We start from the raw sequence: 26,773 nt of genomic DNA, 5'->3' as shown, positions 1-26,773 counted from the left end.
TGGTATACCACGCAGGGCGATAACCTGCTCCAAACACCCCTGAGAACCTGTGAATTGATATGTGTACATGTGAATTGATATGCACATGTACACTGTCTGTATTGATTGCACATTTGTGTCCTGCCTCTTTTCCACTGCTCCAATTTGGCTGCAGGTGCAAAGCCAGGCCTGCCTTGGTGCTTCTTCAGAACTAGCCCACATTTTCTAAATTTTCTGTGGAAACAAAATCAGCTATTTGAGCTGCATATGCATGTCATCAGTTGAGAGCAAAAAATTAAAAAATAAAGAAAGTATACAATAAGTACAGTTAAAGCTGAATGTACATGCAAATACTTTGTAGGCGGACTGTCAAAATACACACTAATGTATTGTCATGAAAATATTGTGGGCTTCCATACAGGCTCATGTATAAATATGATTATTTATTTTTTAATAAAAATATACTTATAAAAAGGATATTTATTAATATATTTTTTATGTAAATAAGTAATGTATTAACTTAATAAATTTAAATATTAGCGGGACAATGTTGTTGGCAAACTGAGAGAGACGAAGAAGAAAGCAGGGGGCACTGCAATAGCTTGATCCAGTGTACTCTTTGATGGAGTTGCTTGTCCCGGAAAGGCTGTTCAGTTATTAAGTATTCAGTCCCAAACGCTTAAGTATGACCAACTCATACAAACCGGCTGAGTGTTTGAAAATGAAAATATTGCACATTACTGACGGACTGCTGTAAATTACAGCACACAGATCAGTAAACAGAGTGACCTATAACGGTGCAGTTACGGCTGTATAGCTGAGCTTTTCTAGCAGCCAATAGGATGCGCGAGTGTGACGACACTGATGACGCAGAGCTGTTTGGCGCGGAAGTTTGTTTTGTAACTTCGGTGTTTGGTCGTCCGTGGCTTCGTCTGCTCAGTAAAAGTATGTCTACCATTTTTCATAAAAAACATTTCTGTCAACCTTACCAGAACATTTCATATCGACATGATGTTAAAGACAAAAAGCACGTTTGTGTTAAAGTTATTGAACTGTGTCGTTTATTATAGCGACAGTGGTGACCGTCCCCTCCTTTTTTAACTCCCCTGTGTGTGTATGGTAGCCTAATATAGCTATTAACAGCCTTCTGTCCTTCATATTTCATCAGATGATGCGCAAAAAGCGACGCTCCTCCGTGGATAAAGGAGAGGGAGCTCCTGCAGCACCTAGTAAGTTTAAAACGTGTATGTGTATAAGGCACGTTTCTCCATGTATTCCCAAAAATTTCATCAGTCTTGGGAGCTATGTAGCACCTCTGTTGACACAGTTTCCCGCGAGAGAAGCTGTATAGCTGTTTTCTGTGATATTATTTTTTTAAGCTTTATATCTGCTTTCAGAAGTGAAGAAGAGTCGCAGCGCTGGTCGCCAGTCTAAGGAAGCTGCCCCAGAGGAGACCAGTCAGTGTGTGTTTGTTGACTTTGTCAGAGTGGCCGGTGTCACATTGAGACAGGGCGGCATGCCTAACGAGATCGGTAAACGCACTCAATTCAGTTTTGAAACAAAGCAGCGCTGTAAATGAAATGAGATGCTCACCTACATCTGGTCTTATCCCTCTCCAGGTGTTGACCAAGTAGTGTTTCAGAGACGAATACAGCAGCAAATTCAGAAGAGCCCCAGGTACCCTGGTGTGAGTATAAACCGTACAAAAACCCTACAGTGAACACAAAAATACAACAAAAAACACGTTTCCCCCTAAGTTCCTACTTTTCATCTCTTAGATCATTCAAGAATTCATCACAGCACTGGAGTCATATATGGAGAACACTGACAGGTTTAGGAACTGCCTTCTTCCATGCATCCCACAGTCGTCTAATGGAGACCCCAGGTAAACATCCTATAAACAGCCAATGAATTATAAGGCAATTTTTAACAGCTCCATAAATTATGGAGGACACAGCTAGAAGTTGGACTAAGCTAATAAAACTGATATGTTTTCATGTGTGCAGTTCTGTCAGTTCATTCCAGGAAAGCCTGCTGCGGATGTTGTTGGGGATTGAAATGTTACAGGTGAGATTTTCTGTGATGACCTGTAAAAGAAAACTGCGTTTTTACAAGCACAGTCAAAATGAAAAGCAGTATGTATTAGTACAAATACACTACCACAAATCCCCAATCACCTGTCCTTTTTTTTAATAGACTTCCATCATTAACACCTTGCTTGAGAAGCTCCCTGAGTATATGTTAGATAGGTCAGTATTTCCTGACATTTTGATGTACTACACAATTTTTTGGTTTAAAATTTGGAATACTTTTAATATGTCTTTTAAAAAAAATCTAACTGTCTTCTCTACTCCATAGTACCAGCGATGGAGGAGTTAGTATCCCACGCATTATTATTAACCAACTCAAATGGCTAGACAGAGTTGTGGACGCTAAGGTAATCATTTGTTTGATGACAGGTTTTGTTGCTTTTGTAATTGAAGGTGTGTCTGGCCTGTTGAGTTTGTCCTATAATCACATGTTTCTTCTTTTGTGCTTATTTATCTTCCTGCAGGATTTGGCGTCGAAGCTCATGGAGTTGGTGTCAGTAGCTCCGGTGGAGGTTCAGTGTGACATCATCACCAGTTTGCCAGAGATACTGGAAGACTCCCAGCACAATGATATAGCCAGGGAGCTCAAGTATGTACACTAAATCTCTAACACACATGTGCTGTGGTCAATCTGTGTTTTAAGGTTGCTGCTAATACCACTCCTCTCTGCAGCTCTTTACTCCAGGAGAAGACTCAGTTGATCGTTCCCATCCTGGATGCCCTTTCTAGTCTTAACCTCACATCTTCATTGCTGACAGAGGTAGTGTGCACATGCACATATAAACACACATGTGCACTGGTAGCAATGCGTTTTTACTTGTTGCTTCTCTGGTTTTTCAGGTCCGTGGAGCTGTTATGGCCATGCTGGCTGCTGTGCAGCTAGAGGACCTCCCCGTAGTGGTCAAGTTCATCCTGCACTCTGTGTCGGCCTCTGATGCATACGAGGTCAGAGTGGTCAAGCAATACAAAAAATCCCCATACACCTCATAATTTTACTAAATGAATGGATATGAGAAGTGGTTCCTTGTTTTTAGATTGTCTGTAATCTTCGAAAAAAGCTTGAGCTTGAGCAATGCGTCCTTCCGCCTATGCTGCAAGTCTCTCAGAATCATATGAATAGCAAAGCAGCAGGCGGGTAAGATAACACGCATTCCAATTCATTTATAGCCCATTTATAGCACCGGAAGTTTTGAAGTAAGAAATGTGGTTTGTTGGTGATGTGATCCAGTTTTTGATGTTTTTGATGCAGGTCTGCCTCCGTGGCAGCAGCTGGCAGCAGCCAGGACAGCATCTCGTTGATACTGGACTGCATCAAGTCTGCAGTGCGATTCCAGAAAACCATTTCTGAGGCTTGGATCAAGGTATGAAATGAACTAATGCTCTTTTGGCCCTTCACTTAACTGATTGAGTCAATTGCTTGTGTCGGTGACTTAAATGTACTTTCCCCCCTCTCTCTCTCTTTCTCTCTGTTTCTTTTAATAGGCCATAGAGTCTGTGGATGAGGTGGAGGGGCATAAGGTAAGTTCAGCATATTCCCAAAGAATGCTAACTGACGGCTTGGTCCCATTCTTAGGTCTATACACTGGTTCTCAAACAGAAGGGGGCCATGGGTCACCAGGTGAAAAATTCATGGCTTAAGAAGAAGTTGAATTAATATAATTTATGCAGTTAAGCTGCTGATTTTGTATTTAGTGACAGATTTAAAACATTCTGGGGTGACGAGTGTGATTTTAGCTTCTGTATCATCAGAGTTTGAGAACTACGGGCATCCAAAAGTCTCCACCATTAGAAAGCTATTGGATAGTTACTTTTAACATTTCAAGCACATTTCTTCATAACATCTGGATAATTTTACAGAAATTAATTTCTCTTGCTTATCATAGTGACTTGTTTGATGTTGAAGCTATAAAGAAACATCACCATGTATACATGCACCTACTAGACCATGTTGTTACTCATCTTTACTGATGTCAGCTGTCAAAGTTGGATTATGGGAAACATTTTGAAGGAGGACATTTAGGAAGCCTGTTTATACACCACATTAAGGTTTTTAGGCATCTCTTTGTAATATTTCTGCTTTGCCACGTTAGGTCATGGATCTGCTGGTGCTGCTCATTCTTCACTCCACCAATGCCAACCAGAGCCGACGGGGGGCAGAAAGAGTGCTGAAGGTCAAAGTGAGAAACGGACTGATCCAAGAGGCTCTGTTACAGAGAACCTTCAGGGACTACGCTCAGGTGGGTCAGCCTGTAGAAATAGAAGCTTAAATATAAGAACACAAGCCCAGTGCAGTTTTTATTTTTAATACTTCATTGTATTTATTATTGTTCTTCTTTTAGGTCATGCGAGGGTACTTCCCCTCCACCCTTGCTTTAGCTCAGAGTTTGGTACGCTCACCTGACCCCTGCGTGGTGCCTTTCGGAGGAAACATGTACCTGCATGCGTTCACTGCGTTTGACTCTTACTGCCATCAGGTGAGTTTGAGAATAATTTGAATCATGCGTAAATGTTTCTAAATACAGATTCTTCTGCGTAATTCAACCCTGTGGTATTTTAATAGGAGGTGGTGGGCTCTCTCGTGACCCACGTGTGTAGTGGTGTGGGTGGAGAGGTGGACGTGGCTCTGGAGCTGCTCTGTGGTCTGGTTAACGAGAAACCCTCGGAAATGGCCATGTATGCTGTTTTTGTCAAGGTGACGAGGCGATCGAAACATTGTAGCTGCAAATCAAATATACAAAGCAAGCAGCGTGCGGATGATGGCTTTTCTTACCCAGCAGCGGTGTTTTTAAAATGTTTTTGGTTCTGATTGTAACCAGTCATGATATTTGACATAGGGAATCTTGGACTACATGGACAACCTCACTCCGCAGCAGATTCGAAGACTTTTCCACCTTCTGAGCAAACTGGCCTTTGGACAGAAGCAAGGATCTCACATTCAGGTGCAAAATCACGCATTCGGGGGATCCAGATATTGGACAGCCCAGCCTTGGACACTTTTTCTGCCTTTTTTTTAAATTTTTTACTGTCTCTCATCTACTGACCTGTGTTCTTCTGTTTTATTCCAAACAGGATGATATGCACATAGTGATCCGCAAACAGCTCTCCAGCACTGTGCCCAAGTACAAGCGCATTGGCATCATTGGTGCTGTGATGATTGTAGGCAGCATGGGGGCTTTCAGGTAAAAACTTGTTTGGCAAACATTAGATAAGTGCCTTGTTTACTCTGTGATTTAATTTTTCGGTGTCATCAGCAGACTAACCTCTTTTGTCTGTTCCAGGTCCAAAGCGAAGGAATCGCAGAGCAGGTCGCTGTCCCAGGAGGCAATCAGACAGGTACGTATTAGCCATTAAAACAAGTGGTGCTAATGATTTTTTTTATTTATTACTCTTTAAAATCTCATTATTCTTTTATGTTTGCCACAGGGCCTGCTTTATTTAAGATAACAGTGTTTGATCAGCTAGTATTTAAATATATGGTGTATCTACATTGTAAAAACTTCAGAACCTTTCAAACTTTGGACCCTTTCATTTTGGTTGAACCAGTATTTTTTTTCCTTTGAAGTCTGTCACAGATCTCCAGTTATGTTTGTTTTTCCCGCTGCAGGTGACGGCTCTGTTGGAGCTGGTGAAGTCGAGCAGTGAAAGCTCACCTGAGGCTGCAGCTCTTTATTATGATGAACTGGCCAACCTGATTTTGAGCTCTACTCTGGACCCACAGGTCCAGGTATGTCTCAGAAACTCACAAAACCTTCTCTCTTATTCTGCAATATGTAGAATATCTCACTCTTGCTGCTTAAGAGGCTTTCTCAAATGCAGTTTGTCATGTTGTACTGAAGGCAAACTGGAGGCTACATTTACTAACTGTCTCATCATGAGGTCCAAAGTAGCATTATGTGAAGCTATAGGTGTTAGCTGGTTGCTCAGACATAACTTTTAATTCTTTTCTTTCTTTGTGGTAGTTTCAATTTCTTTTTAAAACTTTTTTTATACATTAATAACTGTACGCGTTATACTTTAAAGTAAAAACTGATTGTACTGTACTTTGTCAGATGAAACCTTCCTGTTATTTTCTTTGTTCTTCTAGGACATGATTGGAAAAAGTGTCCTTCAAGACTTTGAGGATGTCTTTGTAGTGGACCTGGGCCCGGAAATATCAGGGTTAGTGATGATGACGTAGTAACTGTTTTCAGCATACTGAGTTATATTTTTATATAATTGGTATCACTGAGCCTGTTTTTTGTCTTTTTGTTGTTGTTTTTTCAGGTCCTTTCCCTTTCCGGCCCGTGCAATGTACAAATTATATGAAGATGAGGATCAGGGAGGCATTGCTATCAACCTGATGCCTCTACTGGCCAAAGACATCCAAAACAAAGGAGAGCTGCAAAATCAAGTCAATAAGGCACATAAGTGAGTCGTCCCCATGATAAGAGAATGCTAAATCAATAATCTGTTTTGCTAATTGTATTTACTGTATTTGATATTTCCTGTTTGTTGTATTTGTGGGAGAAGGCGAGTGTCTTCTCTGTGTTTGTCCCCATTTTTCCGTCTCCTGAGGTTGTGTGTAGAGAAGCGGCATCAGGGAGACTTGGAGGAAATTGACGGCCTTCTGGGTGAGGAAGAGGGAGTGACAAATACTTTTTGGTACTGTGGCTATAAAGCAGTTTATGCTTATGTGTTTATGTGCTTCATTACAGGGTGCCCTCTGATCCTAACAGACATGGACGTAGTAGAGAAAGTTGAGAGCTTGTCAAAAGCTGAGAGGGAGTTCCTCTGTACTTTGCTCTTTCACACCATCAACTGGTTCAGAGAGGTAACTGCATGTTAATGTCAGTTCACTTATTTGGAAAAGACAAGATGTGTGACTGAAGCCCCAGCCACACAACAACACGTTTCCCCTAGTGGCTGGTCTCTAGGCCTGCGTGACTGTCACCTAAAGCTGTGTGTGTTTTTCCACAGGTGGTAAATGCATTCTGTACACAAAAAGACACAGATATGAAGATGAGAGTACTGACTCGCCTGCAGAACATCACTTATCTTCAGACACTGTTGGAGAGAGCTCTGGCAGGTGTGTTTTTGATCCAACAATAAAAGGACTTAGAATCCCTCTTTTCTGCCCTGCAGTGTCAGTTTTACTAACAATTTACTTTATTTTGACTTTCAGGAAAACCTGGCTATGTGCCACCTATTGCTAATTTTGATGGAGACAGTACAGATGGGATTGTACCCAATTCCACTGTTCCTGTGAATAAGATAAAGAAAGGTGAGTCCACCTGTAACAGGATATTTTAGCCTACATTGTTTATATACTTCTGTTATGTGTATGTTAGTTATACATAATAACATTGACCTCATTGTGCTATTTAGATGGCACGGGAAAGAAAAGGAAGGCCCCTGGTAAGAATTCTTCAGAAAGCAGCTCACAGGCTGAAGAGGCGACAGAAGCAGATGAAACTCAGCAGGTAAACATCTCACAAAGTCGACCCTCTCATGTGTTTGTTTAAAGCAAAACAAACTAAAATATGAACTTGCTTGTGATTAAGGAGCAGCCAGAAAAGGAGAAGGTAAAGGAGATCCGGCCAGGTGTCAGCCTGGCGTCCTACAGACCGTTTTTTAGGGAGCTCGACATGGAGGTGCTTAGCGTTCTGCAGTGTGGGCTGCTGTCACGCTCGCTGTTGGACTCTGAGCTCCACACAAAGGTAAATAAGTGCTTTTGGAAACGTGTACTGCTTTAAATGTATTTTACAACTATACCGTGTGCACCATTTGAATCAAGCTAATGTTTTTGCATTGCTAAGGTGCGAGAGGAGGTTCTGCTGGGCCCTGCTGAGCTCGTCTTCCTCCTGGAGGATATGCTTCGCAAATTAGAGTTTAGTCTAACAGCTGCCCCGGCCAAAAGAGCTCCATTCCTCAAGGTGTGGAAAAAAGCATAGCAACAGTAGTAACAAGCATTATGGAGCAATGTTAGAGAAAACAAATACTCTGTCACAATAAACACTGCTCATTTTAGGTTAACATTTCATATATTGTAGCAGGAATTCTAGTCACAGATGGAGCAATTTATTTAGACCAAATTAATTAAACCTGTTTGTCCTTGAAACTCAATAGTTTCATACAGTATAAATTTAATAATTTAACTGTAATTATTGAACTATGTTCCTGTGTAGGGAAGAACTGATAAGAGTGTGGGCTTCTCCCACCTCCAGCAAAGGAGCTCTAAGGATATTGCCTCTTGTTGTGCCCAACTTATGCCTGCTCTCTGCTCACACCTGGAGAACTGCCACAACCACTTCCAGGTATCGAATCATTAAATGTCTTGACTTCAGATGGGAAATCACGTTTTTAAGAAATTCTCGCACATGCTTTCGCTCTTTCACAGATTATGCTATCTGAAAACAACGGCGTTGTTGATGGACCTGCAACAGATGTGGAGGAACACCAGTTAATGTCTTCAGCCTATCAGCTGCTCCTGCAGGTCCTGAACACTACCTTCAGCTGGTAAGGAGAAACAGCAGCACTGATGTTTACCTCAGAAGACATCTAGAGCAGTGTGCCTTGAGAAGTGTTTGCCTCAGTCTTATATATATATACACACAAATGTGCATCTCTCAGGTCTGGATTTAGTCAACCAGCACAGAAGAGCTTACTGAAGAAGGCTCTGGGAGTTTTTGCTGGACGACTCAAAGAGGGAGGTGCTGAGCTGACTCTGGAGCAGCTTGTGAAGTGAGTGGTTAGGTTTTAAGACTCTGCTAGAGGACACTTCTCTAAATAGTTTGATTTATTTTTTTCATCTCTCACTAAGAAGTCTTATTTCTGCGGTAGATTGTTACATGTACATGCTTACATGTAAAAAAAAAAAAAAAGATTTGATATCCAGGGACCAAGCTATTGTTGACAGAATATTCCCCACGAAACTCTTTCTCTCTCTTCTTCTTCTTCTTCTGTTTTTATTTTAGACATTTTTGATATTTGTGTTTCACAACATAATACATGCATTTGTTTTCTCTGTTTTGTTTTTTAGACACAGTTTTGAATATCTGCTCAACTTCCGCAGCACAGTGCCAAATCTCAGCATAGCTCTGTGTCTCTCTCAGCTTCTCTCCACTGTGTCAGAGAAAGGAGGAAATCCTGCCGCTTACAGAGAGCAGACTGGTTGGGCTAATACGATGCCTCATTTTAATTCACTTATTCACTTGAATTATTTTCAAAGAGTGTGTGAGGACCTGATTTATTTATTTTTCTTGGTTTAGCGTCCCTTGCACGGCGTTTCTTGAACCAGGACTGGGTGACGGCCAGTGGCGAGAAGGAGCGAGGCACCAAATTCAATGAAGCACTTCACACTCTCCTGAGGTACGTCTGCATTTTTTGTGGCCCTCTAGTGCAAATGTAAACTCAAATGAAAGCAGCTAAAAGTCTTGAGTATACACTGACTGGTCACTTTATTAGGTACACCGTGCTAGTACTGGGTTAGACTTCATTCAAGCACAGATTCACCAAGGTTGCTGGAAACATTCCTCAGAGATTTTGGTCTATATTGACACAATATATCACACAGCTCCTGCAGATTTGTTGGCTACAATCTCCCGTTCCATCACATCCCAGAGATGCACTTTTGGATGGGATCTGATGGGATGTTAAAGAAACCACTTTGACTGGTCATTTACTTCATGTCTTCCCCCTGATCTTTCTTCCAGCTTTCTTGTTTTCTCTCCACTGTAAAACCCCAAAAATATATTCTAAGAAAAGAAACCACATTCATGTTGTTCCAGCTTTGTGAGATGGTGCATAATCTATTGGAAGGAGCCATCGAAAGATTGCTTACACTATGGGAAGGGCTCGGATAGACTGTGTTTAAAGATGCCCATTTGGTACTAAGGGACCCCCAAAAAATGTCTCCCACTCCATAACAACACAACCATAACCCTGAACCATTGACGCAAAACAGGATGGATCCATGCGTTCATGTTGTTTACACCAGATTCTGACTCTGCTATCCAAATGTTGCAGTAAAAATCTTGAAACATCAGATTAGGGAACATTCTTCCAATCTTCTGTTCCTAATTTTGCTGATCCTGTGCAAATTGCTGATCTGCCTCATACCTTGATTGTAACAAGTGTAACAAATTTGATTTATTGTTGCCTTCCTACAAACTCATAGAGAGCTTGCTGTTCTCTGTTGACTGGTGACATCTAGAAAGTTGTTTTGACCATGTCTGCAAGCCTAAACGCGTTTAGTTGCTGCCATGTTTTGGGCTGATTGGATATTTGTACTAACCAGCAGTTGAGCCGCTGTACCTAACAAAGCAGCCGGTGAGTGCATATAAATATATCACCAGTAGGCAATAAAAAATTAAGTACATCACACATCAGTGTCAAATTTAGTCTAAGGTAATTCAGAAATCAGAATCACGATCTTTTTATCTTGCAATATCTTTTTCTGCGGCTGCCTCTGTAGCATCTATCTGGAACATGTTGATGATATTCTAAAGGCAGTGGAGGAAATAGCTGCTCAAGGAATCCCAGAGCTCATCAATGCATCAAAAGATGAGAGCTCTGCTTCCTGGCCCACTCTCAGCAGGTAGGTCTCTACCATTAGCTCTTGATTCTCAGTCATACTAGAGTCAACTCTGGTGATTGTACTGTTGGTGATTTGGTTAAGCTGTTAGATTAAGATCTGAGTCTTTGGTTTTCTCTCTTTCATCAGGCAGACATTCCTGGTGTTCTACAAAGTCTTGATGGCAGAGCTTGAGAAAGCTGTTCACAAGATTCCCTCTAGCAAAATGAGTGACAACACTGAGGTCAGCCACTAGGTGTCACACTGTCCAGCATGTTCTCCTTTATGTAAATCACAGTAGTCAGACCCATAAACTCAGAAAGTCATGTGTGCCTTTCTTCTAGGCTCAGAGTGAGAAACTGCTGACATGGAACCTGGCTGTCAGGGACTTTCACATCCTGGTCAACCTGGTTAAGGTATAACATATAAACTGACTGACTGCTGACCTTTAGCTAAGTATATGGTCACGGTACTGTTGGAAAAGTGATTAGAATGAATGATATTTAAAAAGGGAGTTAATATCCATTCCATGTCACGTGTGTGTTTTTGTCCTTGCAGGTTTTTGATTCTCGGCCCGTTCTCAACGTATGCTTAAAGGTGAGTGGGTTCTGCATGCTGACTATGATCTCACCTTCACTAACTGTTCAACGTTTTCCTTAACTGGTTTGAATCTTGTATTTGATAGTATGGCCGCCTTTTCCTGGAGTCTTTCCTGAAGTTGGGAATGCCGCTATTGGACTACAGTTTCAAAAGGCACAAGGTAGTTATGAAGCCACTTCACAGCTGTCAGTATACTTTCATGTCAGATCTCCCACCCCCGTCACATGCACACTACACAATGTCATGTTTACTAAAACTCTCAATGGTGCTGTAGGAGAGTATACCCTAACCATGATTTTATATACTGGCAAAATAATAAAAACACCATCAGCGTAGTAATCTAATTAACTTTACCCCACCTTCAGTCAAGCTTGAGGATTGCATACAATGAACCTGAGCTGCTCTGCTGGCTAGCTATATGATAAGACCATTTTTAAGCCAAGGATCTTTCTCCATGTTATGTTCTGCAAAGAAAAGTTTATATATCAGCACATATTGGAAAATATTTGTCCATGCTGATGAACCTGTAATAGACATGGCGATGCTTGTATCTTTCAAGGAGGATGTCCAAGGTTTGCTGAAGACCTTCCAGCTCAGCACTCGGCAGCTTCATCACATGTGTGGACATTCTAAGGTAATTTGATTATTTCTGTTAAATTGAAGAAAAGACCGAGTCTGTGTAGTGTTCACCTTTATCCTCGGGATTTCTTTAACTGATTATAATACATTGGTGCTCAGATGCATCAGGATACCAGCTTGACCAACCACGTGCCAGCCTTGAAGAAGAGCCTCGAGCTGTTTGTATACAGAGTGAAGGCCATGCTGACGCTCAACAACTGTCAGGAGGCCTTTTGGATGGGTAATCTGAAGAATCGCAACCTGAAGGTAAAATATTATTAATTATTATTGCTTTAATTCCTAATACATTTTTCAATCATTAACTTAAAAGAATGATATGATTTACCCTGCAGGGGGAAGAGATTCTTTCTCAGAGGTCACAAGAAGAAGATGATGATGATGAGGAGGAGGAGCAGCCAGAGCGTTCACCACCTCCACAGGAGCAGTCAGAAGATGAGGTAATTGTAATTTCTTGTAAAAGATAAAACATGAATTGGGCCGACACTCCAAAGGCTTGTTGCAGTTTAGACGTTTGTTGACTCACACTCTTTGTTAGGTACACCAGTTTCACGGGCTCAGTTAAATTGAACAATGGAAGATTGGAAAAACATTGCTGATGAGTCCTGATTTCAAATGCAACGTTTAGATGGTAGGGTCTCTCTTTGGTGTCGACAAAATGAAAAGTATGGATCCATTTTGCCTTATATTAGCAGTTCAGGCTGCTGGTGGTGTTTTAGGCATCTTAGTACCAACTGAACGTTGTTTAAAAATCACAGCCTGCTTGACTATTACTGCTGACCATCATCATAAAGAGATGGACATGGTCAACAGCAATACTCGAGCAGGATAATGTGCTATATCACAAAACTGATTTCCTGAACCATGATAATGAAGTCACTGCACTCAAATGGTCTCCACAGACACCAAATCTCAGTTCAATAGAGCACCTTTAAAAGAGAAATAGATTTTTGTATCATGGATGTGCAGCCAACAAATCTGCAGCAGCTGTGTGATGCTGTCATGCCAATATGGACCACAATCTCTGAGAAATGAAGCAACACCTTGAGTTCAATGTATTAGTAAGGTGTACCTAATAAAGTGGGCTGTGGTGTATATATATTACACTTTGTTGTTGGTTTTTGAATAGTTATTAAACAAAAAAAAAAGAACTTTTTGGCACCTGAAACTGGTTAAAGTAAAACACAAAACAAGCCCCTCCCCCCTCCAATGCACTATACTTACTTTTAGAAGTATTAACTGGTCGGTTAACAGACAGTTGAAGCTGTAGAGCAGTGGGGCCGATAAGATAACTGTCATTCTGTAGCAGGCTAAAAATTAGTGGCTGAGACAGTTAACAGGGAGGCGGTGTACTGTATAACTATGTAATTCTGTCTTACATATAGTCACTGTATTTATTCTCTACCATTAATGCTGTTTCATGCTTGCGTGTTCACAAATAGTCATGTTTACCATGTGTGTGCTGTTATTGTGTGCAGGCCCAGGAGAGTGACTCTGAGGGAATTAAAAAGGTTAACAGAGTGGAGAATGTGGACCAGGAGAATACTTCAGATGACTCTGAGTAATACGTCTTTACTGACATAATAATAAATGTTTGAATCTTCCTATTTTCATTTTTTTTCTATTTACAGGTGAAAAAATCTCATTACTGTTTATCCTATTAAATAAGTTATCACACTAGGGCACAGTCTTAAAAAAAGTGTTACATTTGAAAGTGGTGGATGAATATGTCATTCATATGTTATATTTTAAAATGCTTACCAATTTAACAATTCTCATAAAATACCTTGTTTATCAGCTTTGAAACTGTAAAAAAAATAAAAATAAAAATGATTTTGATGGTTTCATTTAATTTTCAAGACCTCTCTTTTCCAGATCTTGTATAAAATGGCATGTCCTGTCATTAGTTTAATATCACCATAATAATGTAGTGTTTTAACACGCTCTGTCATTTGAGGCAATGTTAGAGAACTTAGGTTTTTTTCTTTGTTTTGTAAGCCTGGGAAAATCACATCACAGTGCTCAGGCTCAACACAGCGATCTTTGTTCCTGGCAAATCCTGTAATGAGGGACAGCACTGATTAGTGTAAGCTCTAAAGGAAAGGAAACTATATATATTTGATACTTTAAGGTCCTGGAGACTCATTTATGTGCATTTAATTACAGCACTTGATGGTTAAAATTCTACATTAGAGTTAAAAAACAACAACTCTTAAATAGTGCCATTCCTTATGTACTATGGATCTCTAGCTACGAGCAGTGAATCATAGTTTTTGCTTTTGCTGATATAAAAGCACAGGATTTCACGTTAAAGTTGTATTACATGATAATTAAAGAAATATGACGTGATAGCTTTGGGGAAAGTTTCACCTCACAAAGAACAGATGCAGCTTTGAATGAATGTATAAGAGTTTTCTGCTCCTGAAACTTAAAGGATTGGATTTTCTTTTATGCAGGGTTATTATAGAGTTTTTATTGATAATACATTATGGCTTGAATGCTGTTAAAATACCTGAGGAGGAGAGAAATCCTCTACAGGTCCAATGCACAATTTATTATTTAACACATCACCAAAGAAATTGAAATAGTGCCTTTGTGCTAGTTTTATTGTGTCTATTCCATGTAGTTTAAAACTAACATTTTTATTTCAGTAGATAGTAGCACACATTTCTATGTAGCGGCCTTTATTTCAGCAATGTTGATCATATATCGTAATGCACTATATCACAAAATTTCCATGAGCAGCACTTGAAAACAGCATGAAACAGGTACACAAAAGATGTTTGCTGAAATATAATCAGCATTTCTCTGCTTATAATTATGAATCTAGTAAATAAATAAAATTAGGAACAAAAAGAGTTAGCAAACAGGATGTGATGTGAACAGTATGTGATAAATTAGATGCTTTCCAAAATGCAGCTGACTGAAATGGAACAATACACCAAAACTGGCTGCAGCACATTGATCTGCCAAACAATGATAACTTGTCACACTTCATACTCATGATCTAAGTGGTTTAGAGCTGATAGCACTGAGGAGATTAAACATGGTTTGTGTCTCTGGTCCCAGGAACTAAATAAGCATTGAGGACCTCTAATCTGATGGTGAGTGTACACATCATCTTGTGTTGTTTTTGGTAGTTTTCTGTGAAAAGCAGAAAAACAGTGCATCTGTTTTTTTTGTTTTTGTTTTTGTTTTCTGTCACACCACTCCTGTCCCAAATAGTACTCCAGACTTGTTCTGGTATGCCTGCGCATACTGTAATAATAATATCCACCAAATTCTGCTTACATGTATTTTTTATATGGCTGAGTATTTTTGAATTTACACCGTTACCTGAATGTTGTCACACTATAAAGCAGTAATGTTTGATTTCAGTTTTTTATTTATCAATTTATTTATTTATTTTTAGACTTGTTCATATTAATGGAAAGGGGGTGCTATTGAAAATAATGAGTTTTTCTTTGCGTCCAAGCCGGATTTTCGAAGCTCAGTAGGAGTAATATTAATTTAGTATTACGTGTTATACAGTTATTTGCTATTTTACCGACGTAATTTACAAAAACCAACAAGTCCTTTAAATAAAACATAAACGCCTCCCCCCGAGGTGAATAAGCTTGGTCTGACCGGGAAGCGTGTACCTTTGTTTGGGGAAATAACTAGCTTTCCGCTGTGCTTGGACTTCGTGTAGCTATTTCGGCTTAAAACAACAACAACAATTCAGCACTGACTTGTGAATAGTCCCGATTCTTGTGCCGTGTTATTTGACCCATTAGGACGACAGCGTCGGTGCGAGAGTGACCCGAAGGAGGACGTTTAGCCCCAGATTTTGCAGTGTCTGCAGCTATTGTACCGCCTTGAGAGACCATGTCCGATTTATTTCTGCTGCTGCTGATAATTGTCCTTCTGCTGTGTTTGGTTGTGACGGTGGGGAGCTTACTGCTGTACTCGGGGGTCCTGTCAGACATTGTCATTAAGACTGGACCGCCTCCAATTAGAAATGTCACCATTGCTTATAAGTTTAAAGAGGGACCATACAAGGACTGCGGTGCAGCCTACACTGAGAGCTGCAGCATTGGGCCAAAGCTGAACGCCATCGGTGTCTTCTACGATGACCCCAAGCAGGTGAGACCGTGAGACGTAGCACCTGTTACCGTAATGTTTAACTACACAGCACTGAAGGTGTATTTACATTTGACCCCGTGACATAACATCGAAATCCAATGTACTCTGTTAGCAGATAAGATATTGCAGCCAGTAAGATAGGCTGACCTGCACAGTGTCCTAAAGGTCACTCAAAGGCTCACAATGTATATTTAAAACTTAGACTGTTGCATTGAGCTGTGATTGTCTGTGCAGTGGACTTAACAATACCCGTGGAAAAAAAGTGAAATATGACCATGGCTTCAATAACTGCTGGTTATTTTCTTGATAAATTGTCTTTTTTTTATGACCAGTTTATAATGTGTTAGTAAGTAAAACATTTAGCACGCAAAACAAAGCAGCACAGATCAGATATATAGCATCCATGCAGTATAAGAGACTCCTCTAAGGCTGACTAAAACCTGTGTTACAAAACTTTCCAGTCTTATAAGTTTAATTTTATCACACAAAAAGCTCCTTCCTTTAATGAACAAATATACATGTTAGCATTTTATAAAGATTGCCTTTATATTTAAAAGTATTATCAGTATTGTCAGTATGTGTAGCATTATGGTATTGTCTCTAAAGTCACCTCACAATTTCCCAGCAGCTACAGTTACATCTTTAATTGTTCTTTTCTCCATGCAGTATCCTGTCATTGGAAAGTGCTTATGTTGGCATTTTTTGCTTTAAATGTAAATACATTTATTTTACTAAAGCTACGAAACATCGGCTAAGTTGTTAAGTGGCCACTGATCCCTTTTGGATGATAAACTAATCTTTTCGTTCTAAATATTGTTTATTCATATTTTTTCATGGCACTGAACTGTGTAAGCAGATTTATTTCAGTGTAATTTACTATGTGTAGCTCAGTGGCTTAAATATATAAGCTGTCTTTTAAAGTAACTGAGCTTGAATGATGAAACCAGTCGGCTATTCATTGCCACGTTGCACTGTTGATATTGTTTCCCCTCTCATCTGTGGCTCCAAGGCACTTTGGCATTTGCCTCTTTCTGACTCAGAAATGGTAACCAGATTCCTGACTATAAGGGCAAACACAGCCTCTTCACATGTGTCTAGGAAAAGCTGACAGATGTCTGAAAATGTAGCGGGTTCTGTTGTAGCCTAAATGAATTATATTACAGTCACAATCCAGATAAAAGAAGCAATGAATATCCTTTTGTCATATGGATCCAGATCCAAATGTTGCATAACCGGGTCATTCCTCAGCTGAGAACTGCGGTTATTTCCTGCTTTCATTCCACATACTGCTGGCCATCACGAGTTGTGTTTTTAGTCAACAAAAAGAGTCTGTTCAACAGCTGATGGGAGTGTTCATTGAGTTCCCAGCTGGTACGGGAGCAGCACAAACACTGTGCAGTTTGATGAAATTTCACAGTTGCAAGTTATTTTCTATATATATCTTAGTCGTTGACTTAAAAAAAACCTAACACTTAGGCTCTGTTTGCTTATATTGCGTCAGTCCTGCTGACACAGGGTAAGGAAGGTGAGTGGTGAGTGTACATTGTTGGACGAGCTGACCTTGCTGACAAACAGTGTGGCAAAATAGAGGCATTTGACACAGCTTCAGTCTATGTGGTGGTCAAGGAGCAGTGTCACTGCATGTGTGTAAGAGTTTCAGAATTTCTATATGGCCCGATCACAATTCAGTTCCCTTTATAGAATAAAGAATGTGACACAACAGCATAACTGTCTGTATTTCTGCTTACACCCACTGTTTTCTCTGTCTTTTTTTAACTGAAGTCTTTTAGTAGAAGCTCTGACTGTGAGTCATGCCAGTGGAAAGTTCTGGGGAAAGACTAATTGAAGAGCTTTTAAAACTTTTTTGCTGGTGCTGGAGTTTGTGGAGAGTCTGGCTCATAGGGTGTCTACAGAACACAGAGATTACTATATAGATCTCATGACTCTTGCAACTGGAAAAAAGAAGTGTGATGAGGAATTAGGCTTTACTGGGGTAAATTAAGTAGGCAAGTATTTGAACTTAACTGACAGGTTTGAGGTTCTTAGTGCAAATTTTCAATCCCTTTTTGACCTGACTCTTTGTCAACCCACGGCTCTTTACTGTTTTCAAAGTGACATGCATTCTGATTACTCCCCACTATCCGCAGGAGTAAACATAAATTGCAAAGGTGCCACATGGCCTAAGTTTTGCTGAAAATTTTACTTAACACTAATGTTAAAAAAAAGTTTTTCAAACAGGACTCTAAACGGTAATGAAGTAAATCTGCGTGAAGAGATACAGTTTTTATGTGGTCAGATTTTTTTTTACTGCTTTTTTTATTGCATGAGTTTTATTAGCTGTTAACAGCTAGCTGTTTAGACTTTACATAAGGAAACTATTTACGCCTACAGTCATGTGAAAAAAAAAAGTTCACAGGATTCTGCAGTCACACTTAATTCTTCCTAAGGAATTAAGATGGTAAATTAGCAGCCAGGTGATGCTCATTAAATGCAATGGATTAACTGATTATCAGGAAGTGCGAGCGCCTCCAAAAAAGCAGGACTTTTGACAGTTTGCCGCTGTGGAGTCTTCAGGTGTGTTTTAGCACAGTGCCAAAGAGGAACAACATGAGCAATGACCTTAGAGAAGCAGTTGTTGCTGTCCATCAATCTGGAAACTTAAAAGGCTATTTCAACAAGAACATTCAACTCTTCACAGGAGTTGACACCAGTGTCGGATGATGCAATGCTCACAGAAAATCTAAAAACAAATCCAGGAGCTACAGGCTTCAGTGAGCATGTTAAATATTAAAGATCATGACAACGCAATTAGAAAAAGACTGAACAAGTATGGCCTGTTTGGGAGGGGGAAAAGACTCTTCTCTTTAAAAAGAGCATGCCAGCGCAGTTTAAGTTCAGAACAAATCACACGACTTCTTAATGTCCTTTGGAAAGACCAGAGTGGAGATGTTTAGCCATGTTTGGGGAAAACCAAAAATAGCATATAAGCACAAATACCTCAAATAAACTTTTAAGAATGCTTTACCAAAGTATTCTTAAAAGTGTCAAATGTGAGAACACTGGTCCAGCAGCTTGGCCAAAACTGAGTCGTGCAGCAGGACCATGATCCTGAGCACAGCAGAATACTGAAAATAAAAGAATCAAGGTCCTGCGATGACCAGATCAAAGTCCAGATTCTCCAGATTTAAGACTCACAAACCTCAGTTAACTAAAGAAGAATTAACTTGGTTAGCTTTAACGAATATTGAGCTAAAATTCCTCCACAACAATGTGAGTGACTGGTAAAGTCATACAGAAAACGATTACTTTAAATTATTGCTGCTAAAAAGTGGTTCTACAAGCTACAGGACTTTACTTATTTTTTGACAGGGCTGCACTTCCTGTGCAAACTTTCTCTTTCACTTGACTGCAACTCTTATTTTCCTTTTGATAGCGCGGCCTTACATTATAAGTTATAATAAGTTGGCTTTAAAACAAAAGTGTTTGAACACATTCTCATTATGAGCATGCTATACCTAAATAAATAGTAATATAAAATATAATAAGTCAAAAAACATACTGTGCAAAAGGAACAGTATGTTAAGTTTACTTATTTTTATATTTAATACAGATTCTTATTTGTTTAACTAGCTTGAAATATTTTTTTTGTTGTAATTTGTGTGCTTTAACAGTGCTTTAATGAATATTTCAATAGTAATGCTGAGTGTGAACACAGGCTGGAAGTCATCAATGGCTAATGTCTTGGGTTTAGCTTTTGCTAACAGCAAGCCACCACGAGCTTAAGCCACACAGAGCTTAAAAGCCACCACACGCATTCACAATGCGTGTAGTGGCATTGTGGATGCATGTGGTGGCTTTCTTTCTCAGGCTCTAAGAATGAAACTATGTACTTATCTGTGTGAAACTGTCAAGGCTCTAAGGGGTTTTCCTGGCTCAGAATGGATCTTTGGGCATTAAGCATAACTGGCCCGCGTCCAGAGAAGGCAGTGAATCTGTTACCTTATTCAAAATATGCTGTTTCATAGTTTCGTGTTATATCAGGCCATTAGATTAAAAAATGTCTATTATGCTTGAGTTAATTAAAATCACATTTAATATAACTTGTTAAATGATTAAAGTGCTGGTAAGTAAACTTCACTTCCCCCATCCGCCACTATCAAAAAGAACAATACATAAAGCTCAATGCACTAATTAATATTAAGTTAGGTCATTTTGGGGGTTTTACAGTAGAGGTAGTCCAAAGTGTTGTAGTAAATCCATGTGACAAGTCAAAATTTCATACTGCAGAACAAGTAAAAGGCAAGTCATTATTTTAAGGAAAAATGAATACCTGAATTTCTGTATTCAGCAAAGCTGTTTACTATACATTTAAATTGTGCAATAAATGTATGTTTACATGTAAAAACAAGAGAAGACCACATCTGGAATATGATAATAAAGAGGATAGTCCATGTGTAATGTCTGGAGCACAGCTGAGATGCAGAATCTTATGCAGTTACTATCCTGACAATCCTTAGTTAAATCAGTAAGAAGGTATTTTAAACTACGCAGTATTTACTTTGATTGTTATGAATTAGTACTCCTTAATCTCCTATCTACTATGTACTGAACAGCTAAGCTGCACACTGACGGACTCTAGATGGCACTATTAGCGTTGAAATTGAGTTTGTGTGGGAGGAAGGCGCTTCCTCAAAACCACAATTGATCTTTATACTCAATTTATTATAATGGCATAAGTAGTGTGACTCAGCCCAGCCTCTTAGTATTCATTCAGTCAAAATGAGTTTCATCAAATTAAAATAAAATTGGATTTCATACCTGCTTGAGAGGCTGGTCACCATGACACATTACTCCAGTGGTTTTCACTCCTGGCTGTCTATTCCAGGGCATGGCTGGTTTTCGATGATTCTTCTGCATTCACCTTGCATTCAGATTGAAATACGGTGCCTGTTTAATGATGATGATGAAAGCTAGAAGGGGTCTGTGCCCTGAAAATGTGGATTCAAAACTGACTACGTAAAATAGAGGGCTTCTGTTATAGCAGTGTAATATATTCAGTTGTATATGTGGCAAGTCAGAAGGCTCTTTGACTGTATATTAAAGACGTCTCTGTTGCTTGTTTACGTCTATACAGTTGTTTGCTTGGTCTTATAATTACCTTAACTTATTATTGCAACAAACCTGAAGGATTGAACGTCAAATTTCAAAATAATCGTTTGGCTCTCAGGTGTCAGTCAGCTGCACAGTGACCCTACACGGCCGGACTTAACAATCGAAGGCAGAGAGCTCCCTCGGGATCTCCTGTAATAGAGCTTTGACATAAGCTCCATGACATGATCCCAGATTGGATGAGTACAGACTAAATGACTGGATTTTGTAGTTGTAGCTCTTTCTTGTGTTGTAGCATGAAAGCGAGTAAAGAATCTACAAGCAGGCTGCCTGTCTGCAAGAAATCTCCAGAGCAGAATTCATTAACAAGAGTGGGCAGCAGTGAGTGCTCTGAGGCCAACGTGTCATGAAGGATAAAGCAGTAAACTACCGGAGGTACTTACAGTTACCAGAAGTAGTTTACAGAGGGACAACTGCGTGCAATTTCACTACTTCAGTCAAATTAGTGTACAGTACAAATTTACGTCTCACTTTAAATATAATGGCATCTGACTATATGTAAAGGAGCTACATAGCAAATGCAGCTGTCTGTGACACTCATAACATGTTGTGTAAGCATTGAATCTCAAGTAGAGCTGCTATTTGGTTCATCCTCTGATCTGCTGAATTCCCACTTTGTTTTAGCTCTCCGAAGCAAACCAACTCATGGCTCCCCATGACAAGGAGGAGAAAATGAAATGTCATGTGTAGACATATGTGGGAGTGGCAGTGAGAGGTGTGGAAGTGCCTTGGAAGAGGGGTATAAATTGGTAGTCTGACTCACCTTGAGAGCATCGCATTGCTCCAATTCATCAATCGGAATTTCAGATCAGAGCGCCGAGCATCGCTTCACTCCCAGTCAGATTTATTAGCATTTTAGTGCTGCTTGTCTGTCTGTCAACAGCAACAACATGAAAGAGGGGCTTCTGGCAAGGGGTTGCCGCTTTTAAAGGTGGATATGAAACGAGAAATAAATACACTCATACCCTGGAGTCTGGTCCCGCAGGTCTTCAAGCCAATATTATGCAAGGATATGGACATGCCAACTCTCCCTGTAGTAAAACACCCCATTAATTTTTATGGACTGAGAAAGACACTGAAAATCGAGAACGGGAGCAATCCAGATGGAATCGGTTTAATGGAGAACCGCTTGTGCCCCCCCAATTCGGCTGTCTTCACAAACTGTTTTACTCATTTTTTTACTCTATAAACTGACATGTTCAGATTAGTCAGTGAAACAAGAGGGTGAAAAATGTCTTTGAATCTTCTGCACCATCCATCTCGTCGTTTCACGCATCTGCTTTTTTTAGGCCGGGATACACAGGATATTGGATTACAGAGCTGAATATTTATTAGACAAGACATGGAGAAAGATGGTAGAGGAATACAGTTGAACATTTTTTAGAGAAAGAGCTAAGCATGTTTGGGGATGAGGGGGTGGATTCATTCATATTTCCTTTTAGGGAAGATTAACTCTGTTACATCTCACTTGATGAGTGCCACACAGTGTCCAGCTGGCCTTGGAGTGGTAAACCAGCTCCACAACTGTGTGAGGGAAAACTGTGTCCTGCCTCCAGCAGGGTGCTTATCCTCACCAGTAATTATACATGCCAGTGCTCCCAGGATGCCATGTGTAATTACAAACCAAGTCTGAGCACAGCCTAAAGGGACAGAGCTGCACTCGGTGAAAACAAGAGAGACAAAAAAATGGATTTCCTTTGGCTCTTGACTTAAAGGGCCACTGGGGCCCACACAACATCACATCACTGGATGTATAATCTGATTCGGATGCTTTAGGGCTCACTTAAATTTGAGGACATTTTTATATTTTGAGCTTTCAGTTCAAAAAGTGATTTTGATCCAATATTAAATAGTCTAATGCTAAATCACTCAGTTTTCTCAATGATGGTTGAATTTTGCTTTGTGCCTAAATTGTAAAATGAATGGCACAGTTCTTTGTTTTTGTTAGTTGGATACATGTGCTTCCTTTACTTTTGCGATAATTAAGCTGCAAACAGCCCATCACAGCATACCTGTGGTCCTGGTGCTGTGCAGCCTTGCAAGTTTCAATTTCCTTCCTGGTGACTTTGTCTTTGCTGTCTCATCTGCCTGTGGGGGGCGAATGGCTTCCACTCTGCTGAGACAGGTTATCGCTCTGCCACACTGAGGTGAAAGACAGCTCTTGTTGAGAAATTGCTTATCCTGTAGTCTCCTGTTCTTGTTTCTCCCCATGTGTCAGGTTCTTTGCTTGGTCTTTGAAGTGCCCTAAACAACCATCTGGCTCAGTGTTCCAGATATATGGGAAGAAAATGATCCCGTGAACCACTGAGCGGAAAGAGAGAGCTCCCCAGCAAAACACGCAATACATTTATCCGATCCAGTTGAACCATAGATGAAATATGATTGTGGTTGTTATCCGCTTTACACAGACTTGGGGTGTTCTTTATGAATGCTGCATTTCCTCCTTGTCATACTTCACTGGGGACACTGATCTGAAGATGGCATAGTGCTTTAAAGAGGGTCCAAATTTGCAGATTTGTTGGCTGCAGTGCAATGAAAGGACCTTGTACTATCACAGCCTCTTTAACTCCATTCTGTCACGATGGCAAAACCCAGTTTGCCAACAAGAGCATGAAGGGCAAACATGTCGCATTTGGCTCTAAGTCTTATCATTTTTCAGCACTAATTTCAGTGACACTACTTAGTTTTGTGCTGTAGCAAACTTGACATGAAATAAGAATGATGTATTTATTTATTTAAATCATTGTTTCACAGCTCATAGCTGTGCTGCTATGTTGCCTTTACAGGGTTTACATGGTTTATTTAAAAACCGAGCAATATTAGTCACTCCTTCCCTCCTAGTTTACATTTTAGATTTACTTTTTGGTGAGTGGAAGTTTTCCAGTTTTTGTCTTAATGACTGTGGTGATCATCCTGGATTAAGCAGAGCATGGCATGCTTATTGTGATCCTTTGTTTTATGCTGCGGCAAGGTAGAGAGTTGTCTCCTTGGTGTGTTTGTCCCCAGTCCTCCCTAACCTGCTGACACTTCAGAAATGACCAATTACAAAGCGCCCCACACTGGAAACAGTGCATACAAAGCACTGAAGGCCAGGAGGCTGGAGATACGGGGCTAAGAGCAAGCAAGATGAAGAAAGTAAATCCTCATTACGTGTCTGCTAATAAAAAATTACCTCTCTCAGCTGCGCTTTTGTATTGTTGGAGAGCACTCATCCATCAAAAAAGAACCCTTGTAGCCTCAAGCAAAGAATTGCTTTTGAAATGACTTTGTCTCTCAACTGGTCCTTAGAGAGCTGGCTTATATGTACAAAACAACTGGCAAATTAAAGGAAAAACCTGAAACCTTGACCTCTACCTCGAAGGGATCCAATAGCTCTTTTACCCCTTAGAGGACATTTTCTCATTGGGAGAGTTTAGCCACACTCATCCCCTTAGCAAGAAAATCAGTGAAAATCGATAAAAGGTAGTTATGGCTGATAATGCTCATGTTATGCTGAAAGATCTATATCTATCTATAAGCCTGTATCTATAGCTGCACACACATAAAACACACACATTTACAAGCCACTTTTAAGTAAATTGGGTTTCTACAGCTTGGTACCGAAATATAATATATCTGTGTTTAGTTTCCAAGGTAAAAGCACCACAGTCTTGCCATTATCTATCGCTTTGCTTTTTACTCCCACCAATCAAAAAGCCACAGTCGGCGTTTTCTCAGCTACCTGTGAGAAATGGTCTTGGCAAAATCACAGTTTTGGCAGTGTGGACAGAGGTGAAGAATTTCTGCCTTTCGGACATTTGAACAACTGTGGCAGAGAAGCCAGTACAAGTCAAGTACATGGAGTGTTGTTACTCTCCCTCTCCTAATTGCCTGTAGTTTCTGGGGTGTGTTATCTGAAGGGAAGCAGAGATGAGATGCAGTCAGAGCTGCTGTTTGTTCTTGTTGCTGTGTGGGATGTGAATGATAGCTAGAGCCCTGAATGATATCATTAGTGAACTACTGGTTTGGCTAGCACTCTAGTCTATCAGTGCAGAGAGAGCATGAGAGATGGCGAGATATAAGACGCTGAAGAAAGGCCGTACGTGGGAGGGGTGTTGTTATCCCTTCTGTGTTTGAATGGCTATTGTTTTGTCTTATCATAAACCACCAGTGTTGACAGGGAGTAGCTTTGTACAGAAGCCATGCTGACAGCCCATACATTTGATGCATCCATGTAGGACAGAGGGCGATGCAGGCCAATCCCTGCACATAAATCCATTTGGATAGAGGGGAGAGGCTAAAGAAGAAATCATGTTCACACGACACATCGTATTAATGCTCCTTTATTCATCTAATTTTAAATTTAATATATTTTTTAAGCTATAATTAATGGTTTACTTATCTGAAGAGTTTCATTTACTGCAAATTGGAAAAAAAGGTTGTTTGCACTTTTCATTATCTCACCTTGTTGGTGTTATTTTTGTAGTTTGTGTGCATGTCTGTTTCTTTTTTGCTTACATTTGGCATATTCATAAATCGTTTGTGGCGGTGGACAAGAGTACTTCTGCACACGGACAATCTTATGTCCACTTCCATGTGCCTATGTAAAGCAGTCTTTTTGTATCGTGTTTATGGTGCAAAGATTTACTGAATGATTTTAAAAACTGAGTGAAGATAAGGTTCTTGGAAAATCACCCAACGGTTAGAATCACCTTATATTTCAAGACAAACTAACAACCGTTAAAAGGATTTTTACTAAAAGCCACGAAGAGAAATTCACATGGTCACACTTGATAGATACGCTAAGAATTCCACCTGCTGTCTGCAGTTACTAAAGGGAGAGCATGGTTCCTAGTGTCAGTGTTTTTGCTTTTGTACCAGTAATAGTTAGTAACTAGTAATTACATTCCTTTATATGTTACTAGGCTTTTAAATAGATATGTATGAGGTGCCGTAAGGGACATTATTACTGAAACGCTCTCACACACACTACTGAAACGCTCTCACACACACTACTGAAACGCTCTCACACATACTACTGAAATTTTAGCTCTCACACACACTACTGAAACGCTCTCACACATACTACTGAAATTTTAGCTCTCACACACACTACTGAAACGCTCTCACACACACTACTGAAACGCTCTCACACACACTACTGAAACGCTCTCACACATACTACTGAAATTGTAGCTCTCACACACACTACTGAAACGCTCTCACACATACTACTGAAATTTTAGCTCTCACACACACTACTGAAACACTCTCACACACACTACTGAAACGCTCTCACACATACTACTGAAATTGTAGCTCTCACACACACTACTGAAACGCTCTCACACATACTACTGAAATTTTAGCTCTCACACACACTACTGAAACGCTCTCACACACACTACTGAAATTTTAGCTCTCACACACACTACTGAAACACTCTCACACACACTACTGAAACGCTCTCACACACACTACTGAAACGCTCTCACACACACTACTGAAACGCTCTCACACATACTACTGAAATTTTAGCTCTCACACACACTACTGAAACACTCTCACACATACTACTGAAATTTTAGCTCTCACACACACTACTGAAACGCTCTCACACACACTACTGAAACGCTCTCACACA

At 40.0% G+C, this 26,773-nt stretch overlaps 2 protein-coding genes across 2 annotated transcripts in view; both read left to right on the top strand.

Moving 5' to 3' along the window:
• The first annotated feature begins 33 nt into the window (after positions 1 to 33).
• fancd2 (FA complementation group D2) lies at positions 34 to 13,695 on the top strand. Its single transcript, XM_085160985.1, has 44 exons — positions 34 to 924; positions 1,148 to 1,208; positions 1,377 to 1,511; positions 1,599 to 1,666; positions 1,758 to 1,864; positions 1,986 to 2,046; positions 2,176 to 2,228; positions 2,338 to 2,416; positions 2,534 to 2,658; positions 2,742 to 2,829; positions 2,910 to 3,014; positions 3,104 to 3,204; positions 3,319 to 3,430; positions 3,552 to 3,587; positions 4,160 to 4,306; positions 4,409 to 4,543; positions 4,630 to 4,761; positions 4,904 to 5,008; positions 5,139 to 5,248; positions 5,348 to 5,402; positions 5,674 to 5,793; positions 6,154 to 6,227; positions 6,333 to 6,476; positions 6,579 to 6,679; positions 6,764 to 6,879; positions 7,026 to 7,134; positions 7,231 to 7,329; positions 7,434 to 7,528; positions 7,610 to 7,765; positions 7,865 to 7,981; positions 8,234 to 8,362; positions 8,446 to 8,564; positions 8,679 to 8,789; positions 9,088 to 9,218; positions 9,317 to 9,416; positions 10,522 to 10,644; positions 10,771 to 10,864; positions 10,965 to 11,036; positions 11,179 to 11,217; positions 11,306 to 11,380; positions 11,780 to 11,854; positions 11,959 to 12,105; positions 12,192 to 12,296; positions 13,335 to 13,695. The coding sequence occupies exons 2-44, from the start codon at positions 1,148 to 1,150 to the stop codon at positions 13,419 to 13,421; spliced, it is 4,353 nt and encodes a 1,450-aa protein (XP_085017111.1). The 5' UTR covers positions 34 to 924; the 3' UTR covers positions 13,422 to 13,695.
• Positions 13,696 to 15,479: 1,784 nt separating this feature from the next.
• Positions 15,480 to 26,773, top strand: part of tex264a (testis expressed 264, ER-phagy receptor a) — a 90,785-nt gene continuing 79,491 nt past the window's right edge. Inside the window, exon 1 of the mRNA XM_085160994.1 lies at positions 15,480 to 15,981. Coding sequence (XP_085017120.1) covers positions 15,724 to 15,981 — 258 coding nt within the window. The 5' untranslated portion in view covers positions 15,480 to 15,723. The remainder of the gene's footprint in view (positions 15,982 to 26,773) is intronic.

This window comes from Neolamprologus multifasciatus, chromosome 5, assembly GCF_963576455.1.
Source record: "Neolamprologus multifasciatus chromosome 5, fNeoMul1.2, whole genome shotgun sequence".
Lineage (NCBI taxonomy): Eukaryota > Metazoa > Chordata > Actinopteri > Cichliformes > Cichlidae > Neolamprologus > Neolamprologus multifasciatus.
The sequence above is the reverse complement of the archived record's forward strand: the minus strand, read 5'-3'. Positions and strand labels throughout refer to the sequence as shown.

Excerpts from the sequence above, each read along its gene's own strand:
- fancd2 (XM_085160985.1), top strand. The coding sequence starts at position 1,148 with ATGATGCGCAAAAAGCGACGCTCCTCCGTGGATAAAGGAGAGGGAGCT. Across the intron at positions 7,982-8,233 it reads AAAGAGCTCCATTCCTCAAG|GGAAGAACTGATAAGAGTGT; the intron begins GTGTGGAAAAAA and ends GTTCCTGTGTAG. Across the intron at positions 12,297-13,334 it reads AGGAGCAGTCAGAAGATGAG|GCCCAGGAGAGTGACTCTGA; the intron begins GTAATTGTAATT and ends TATTGTGTGCAG.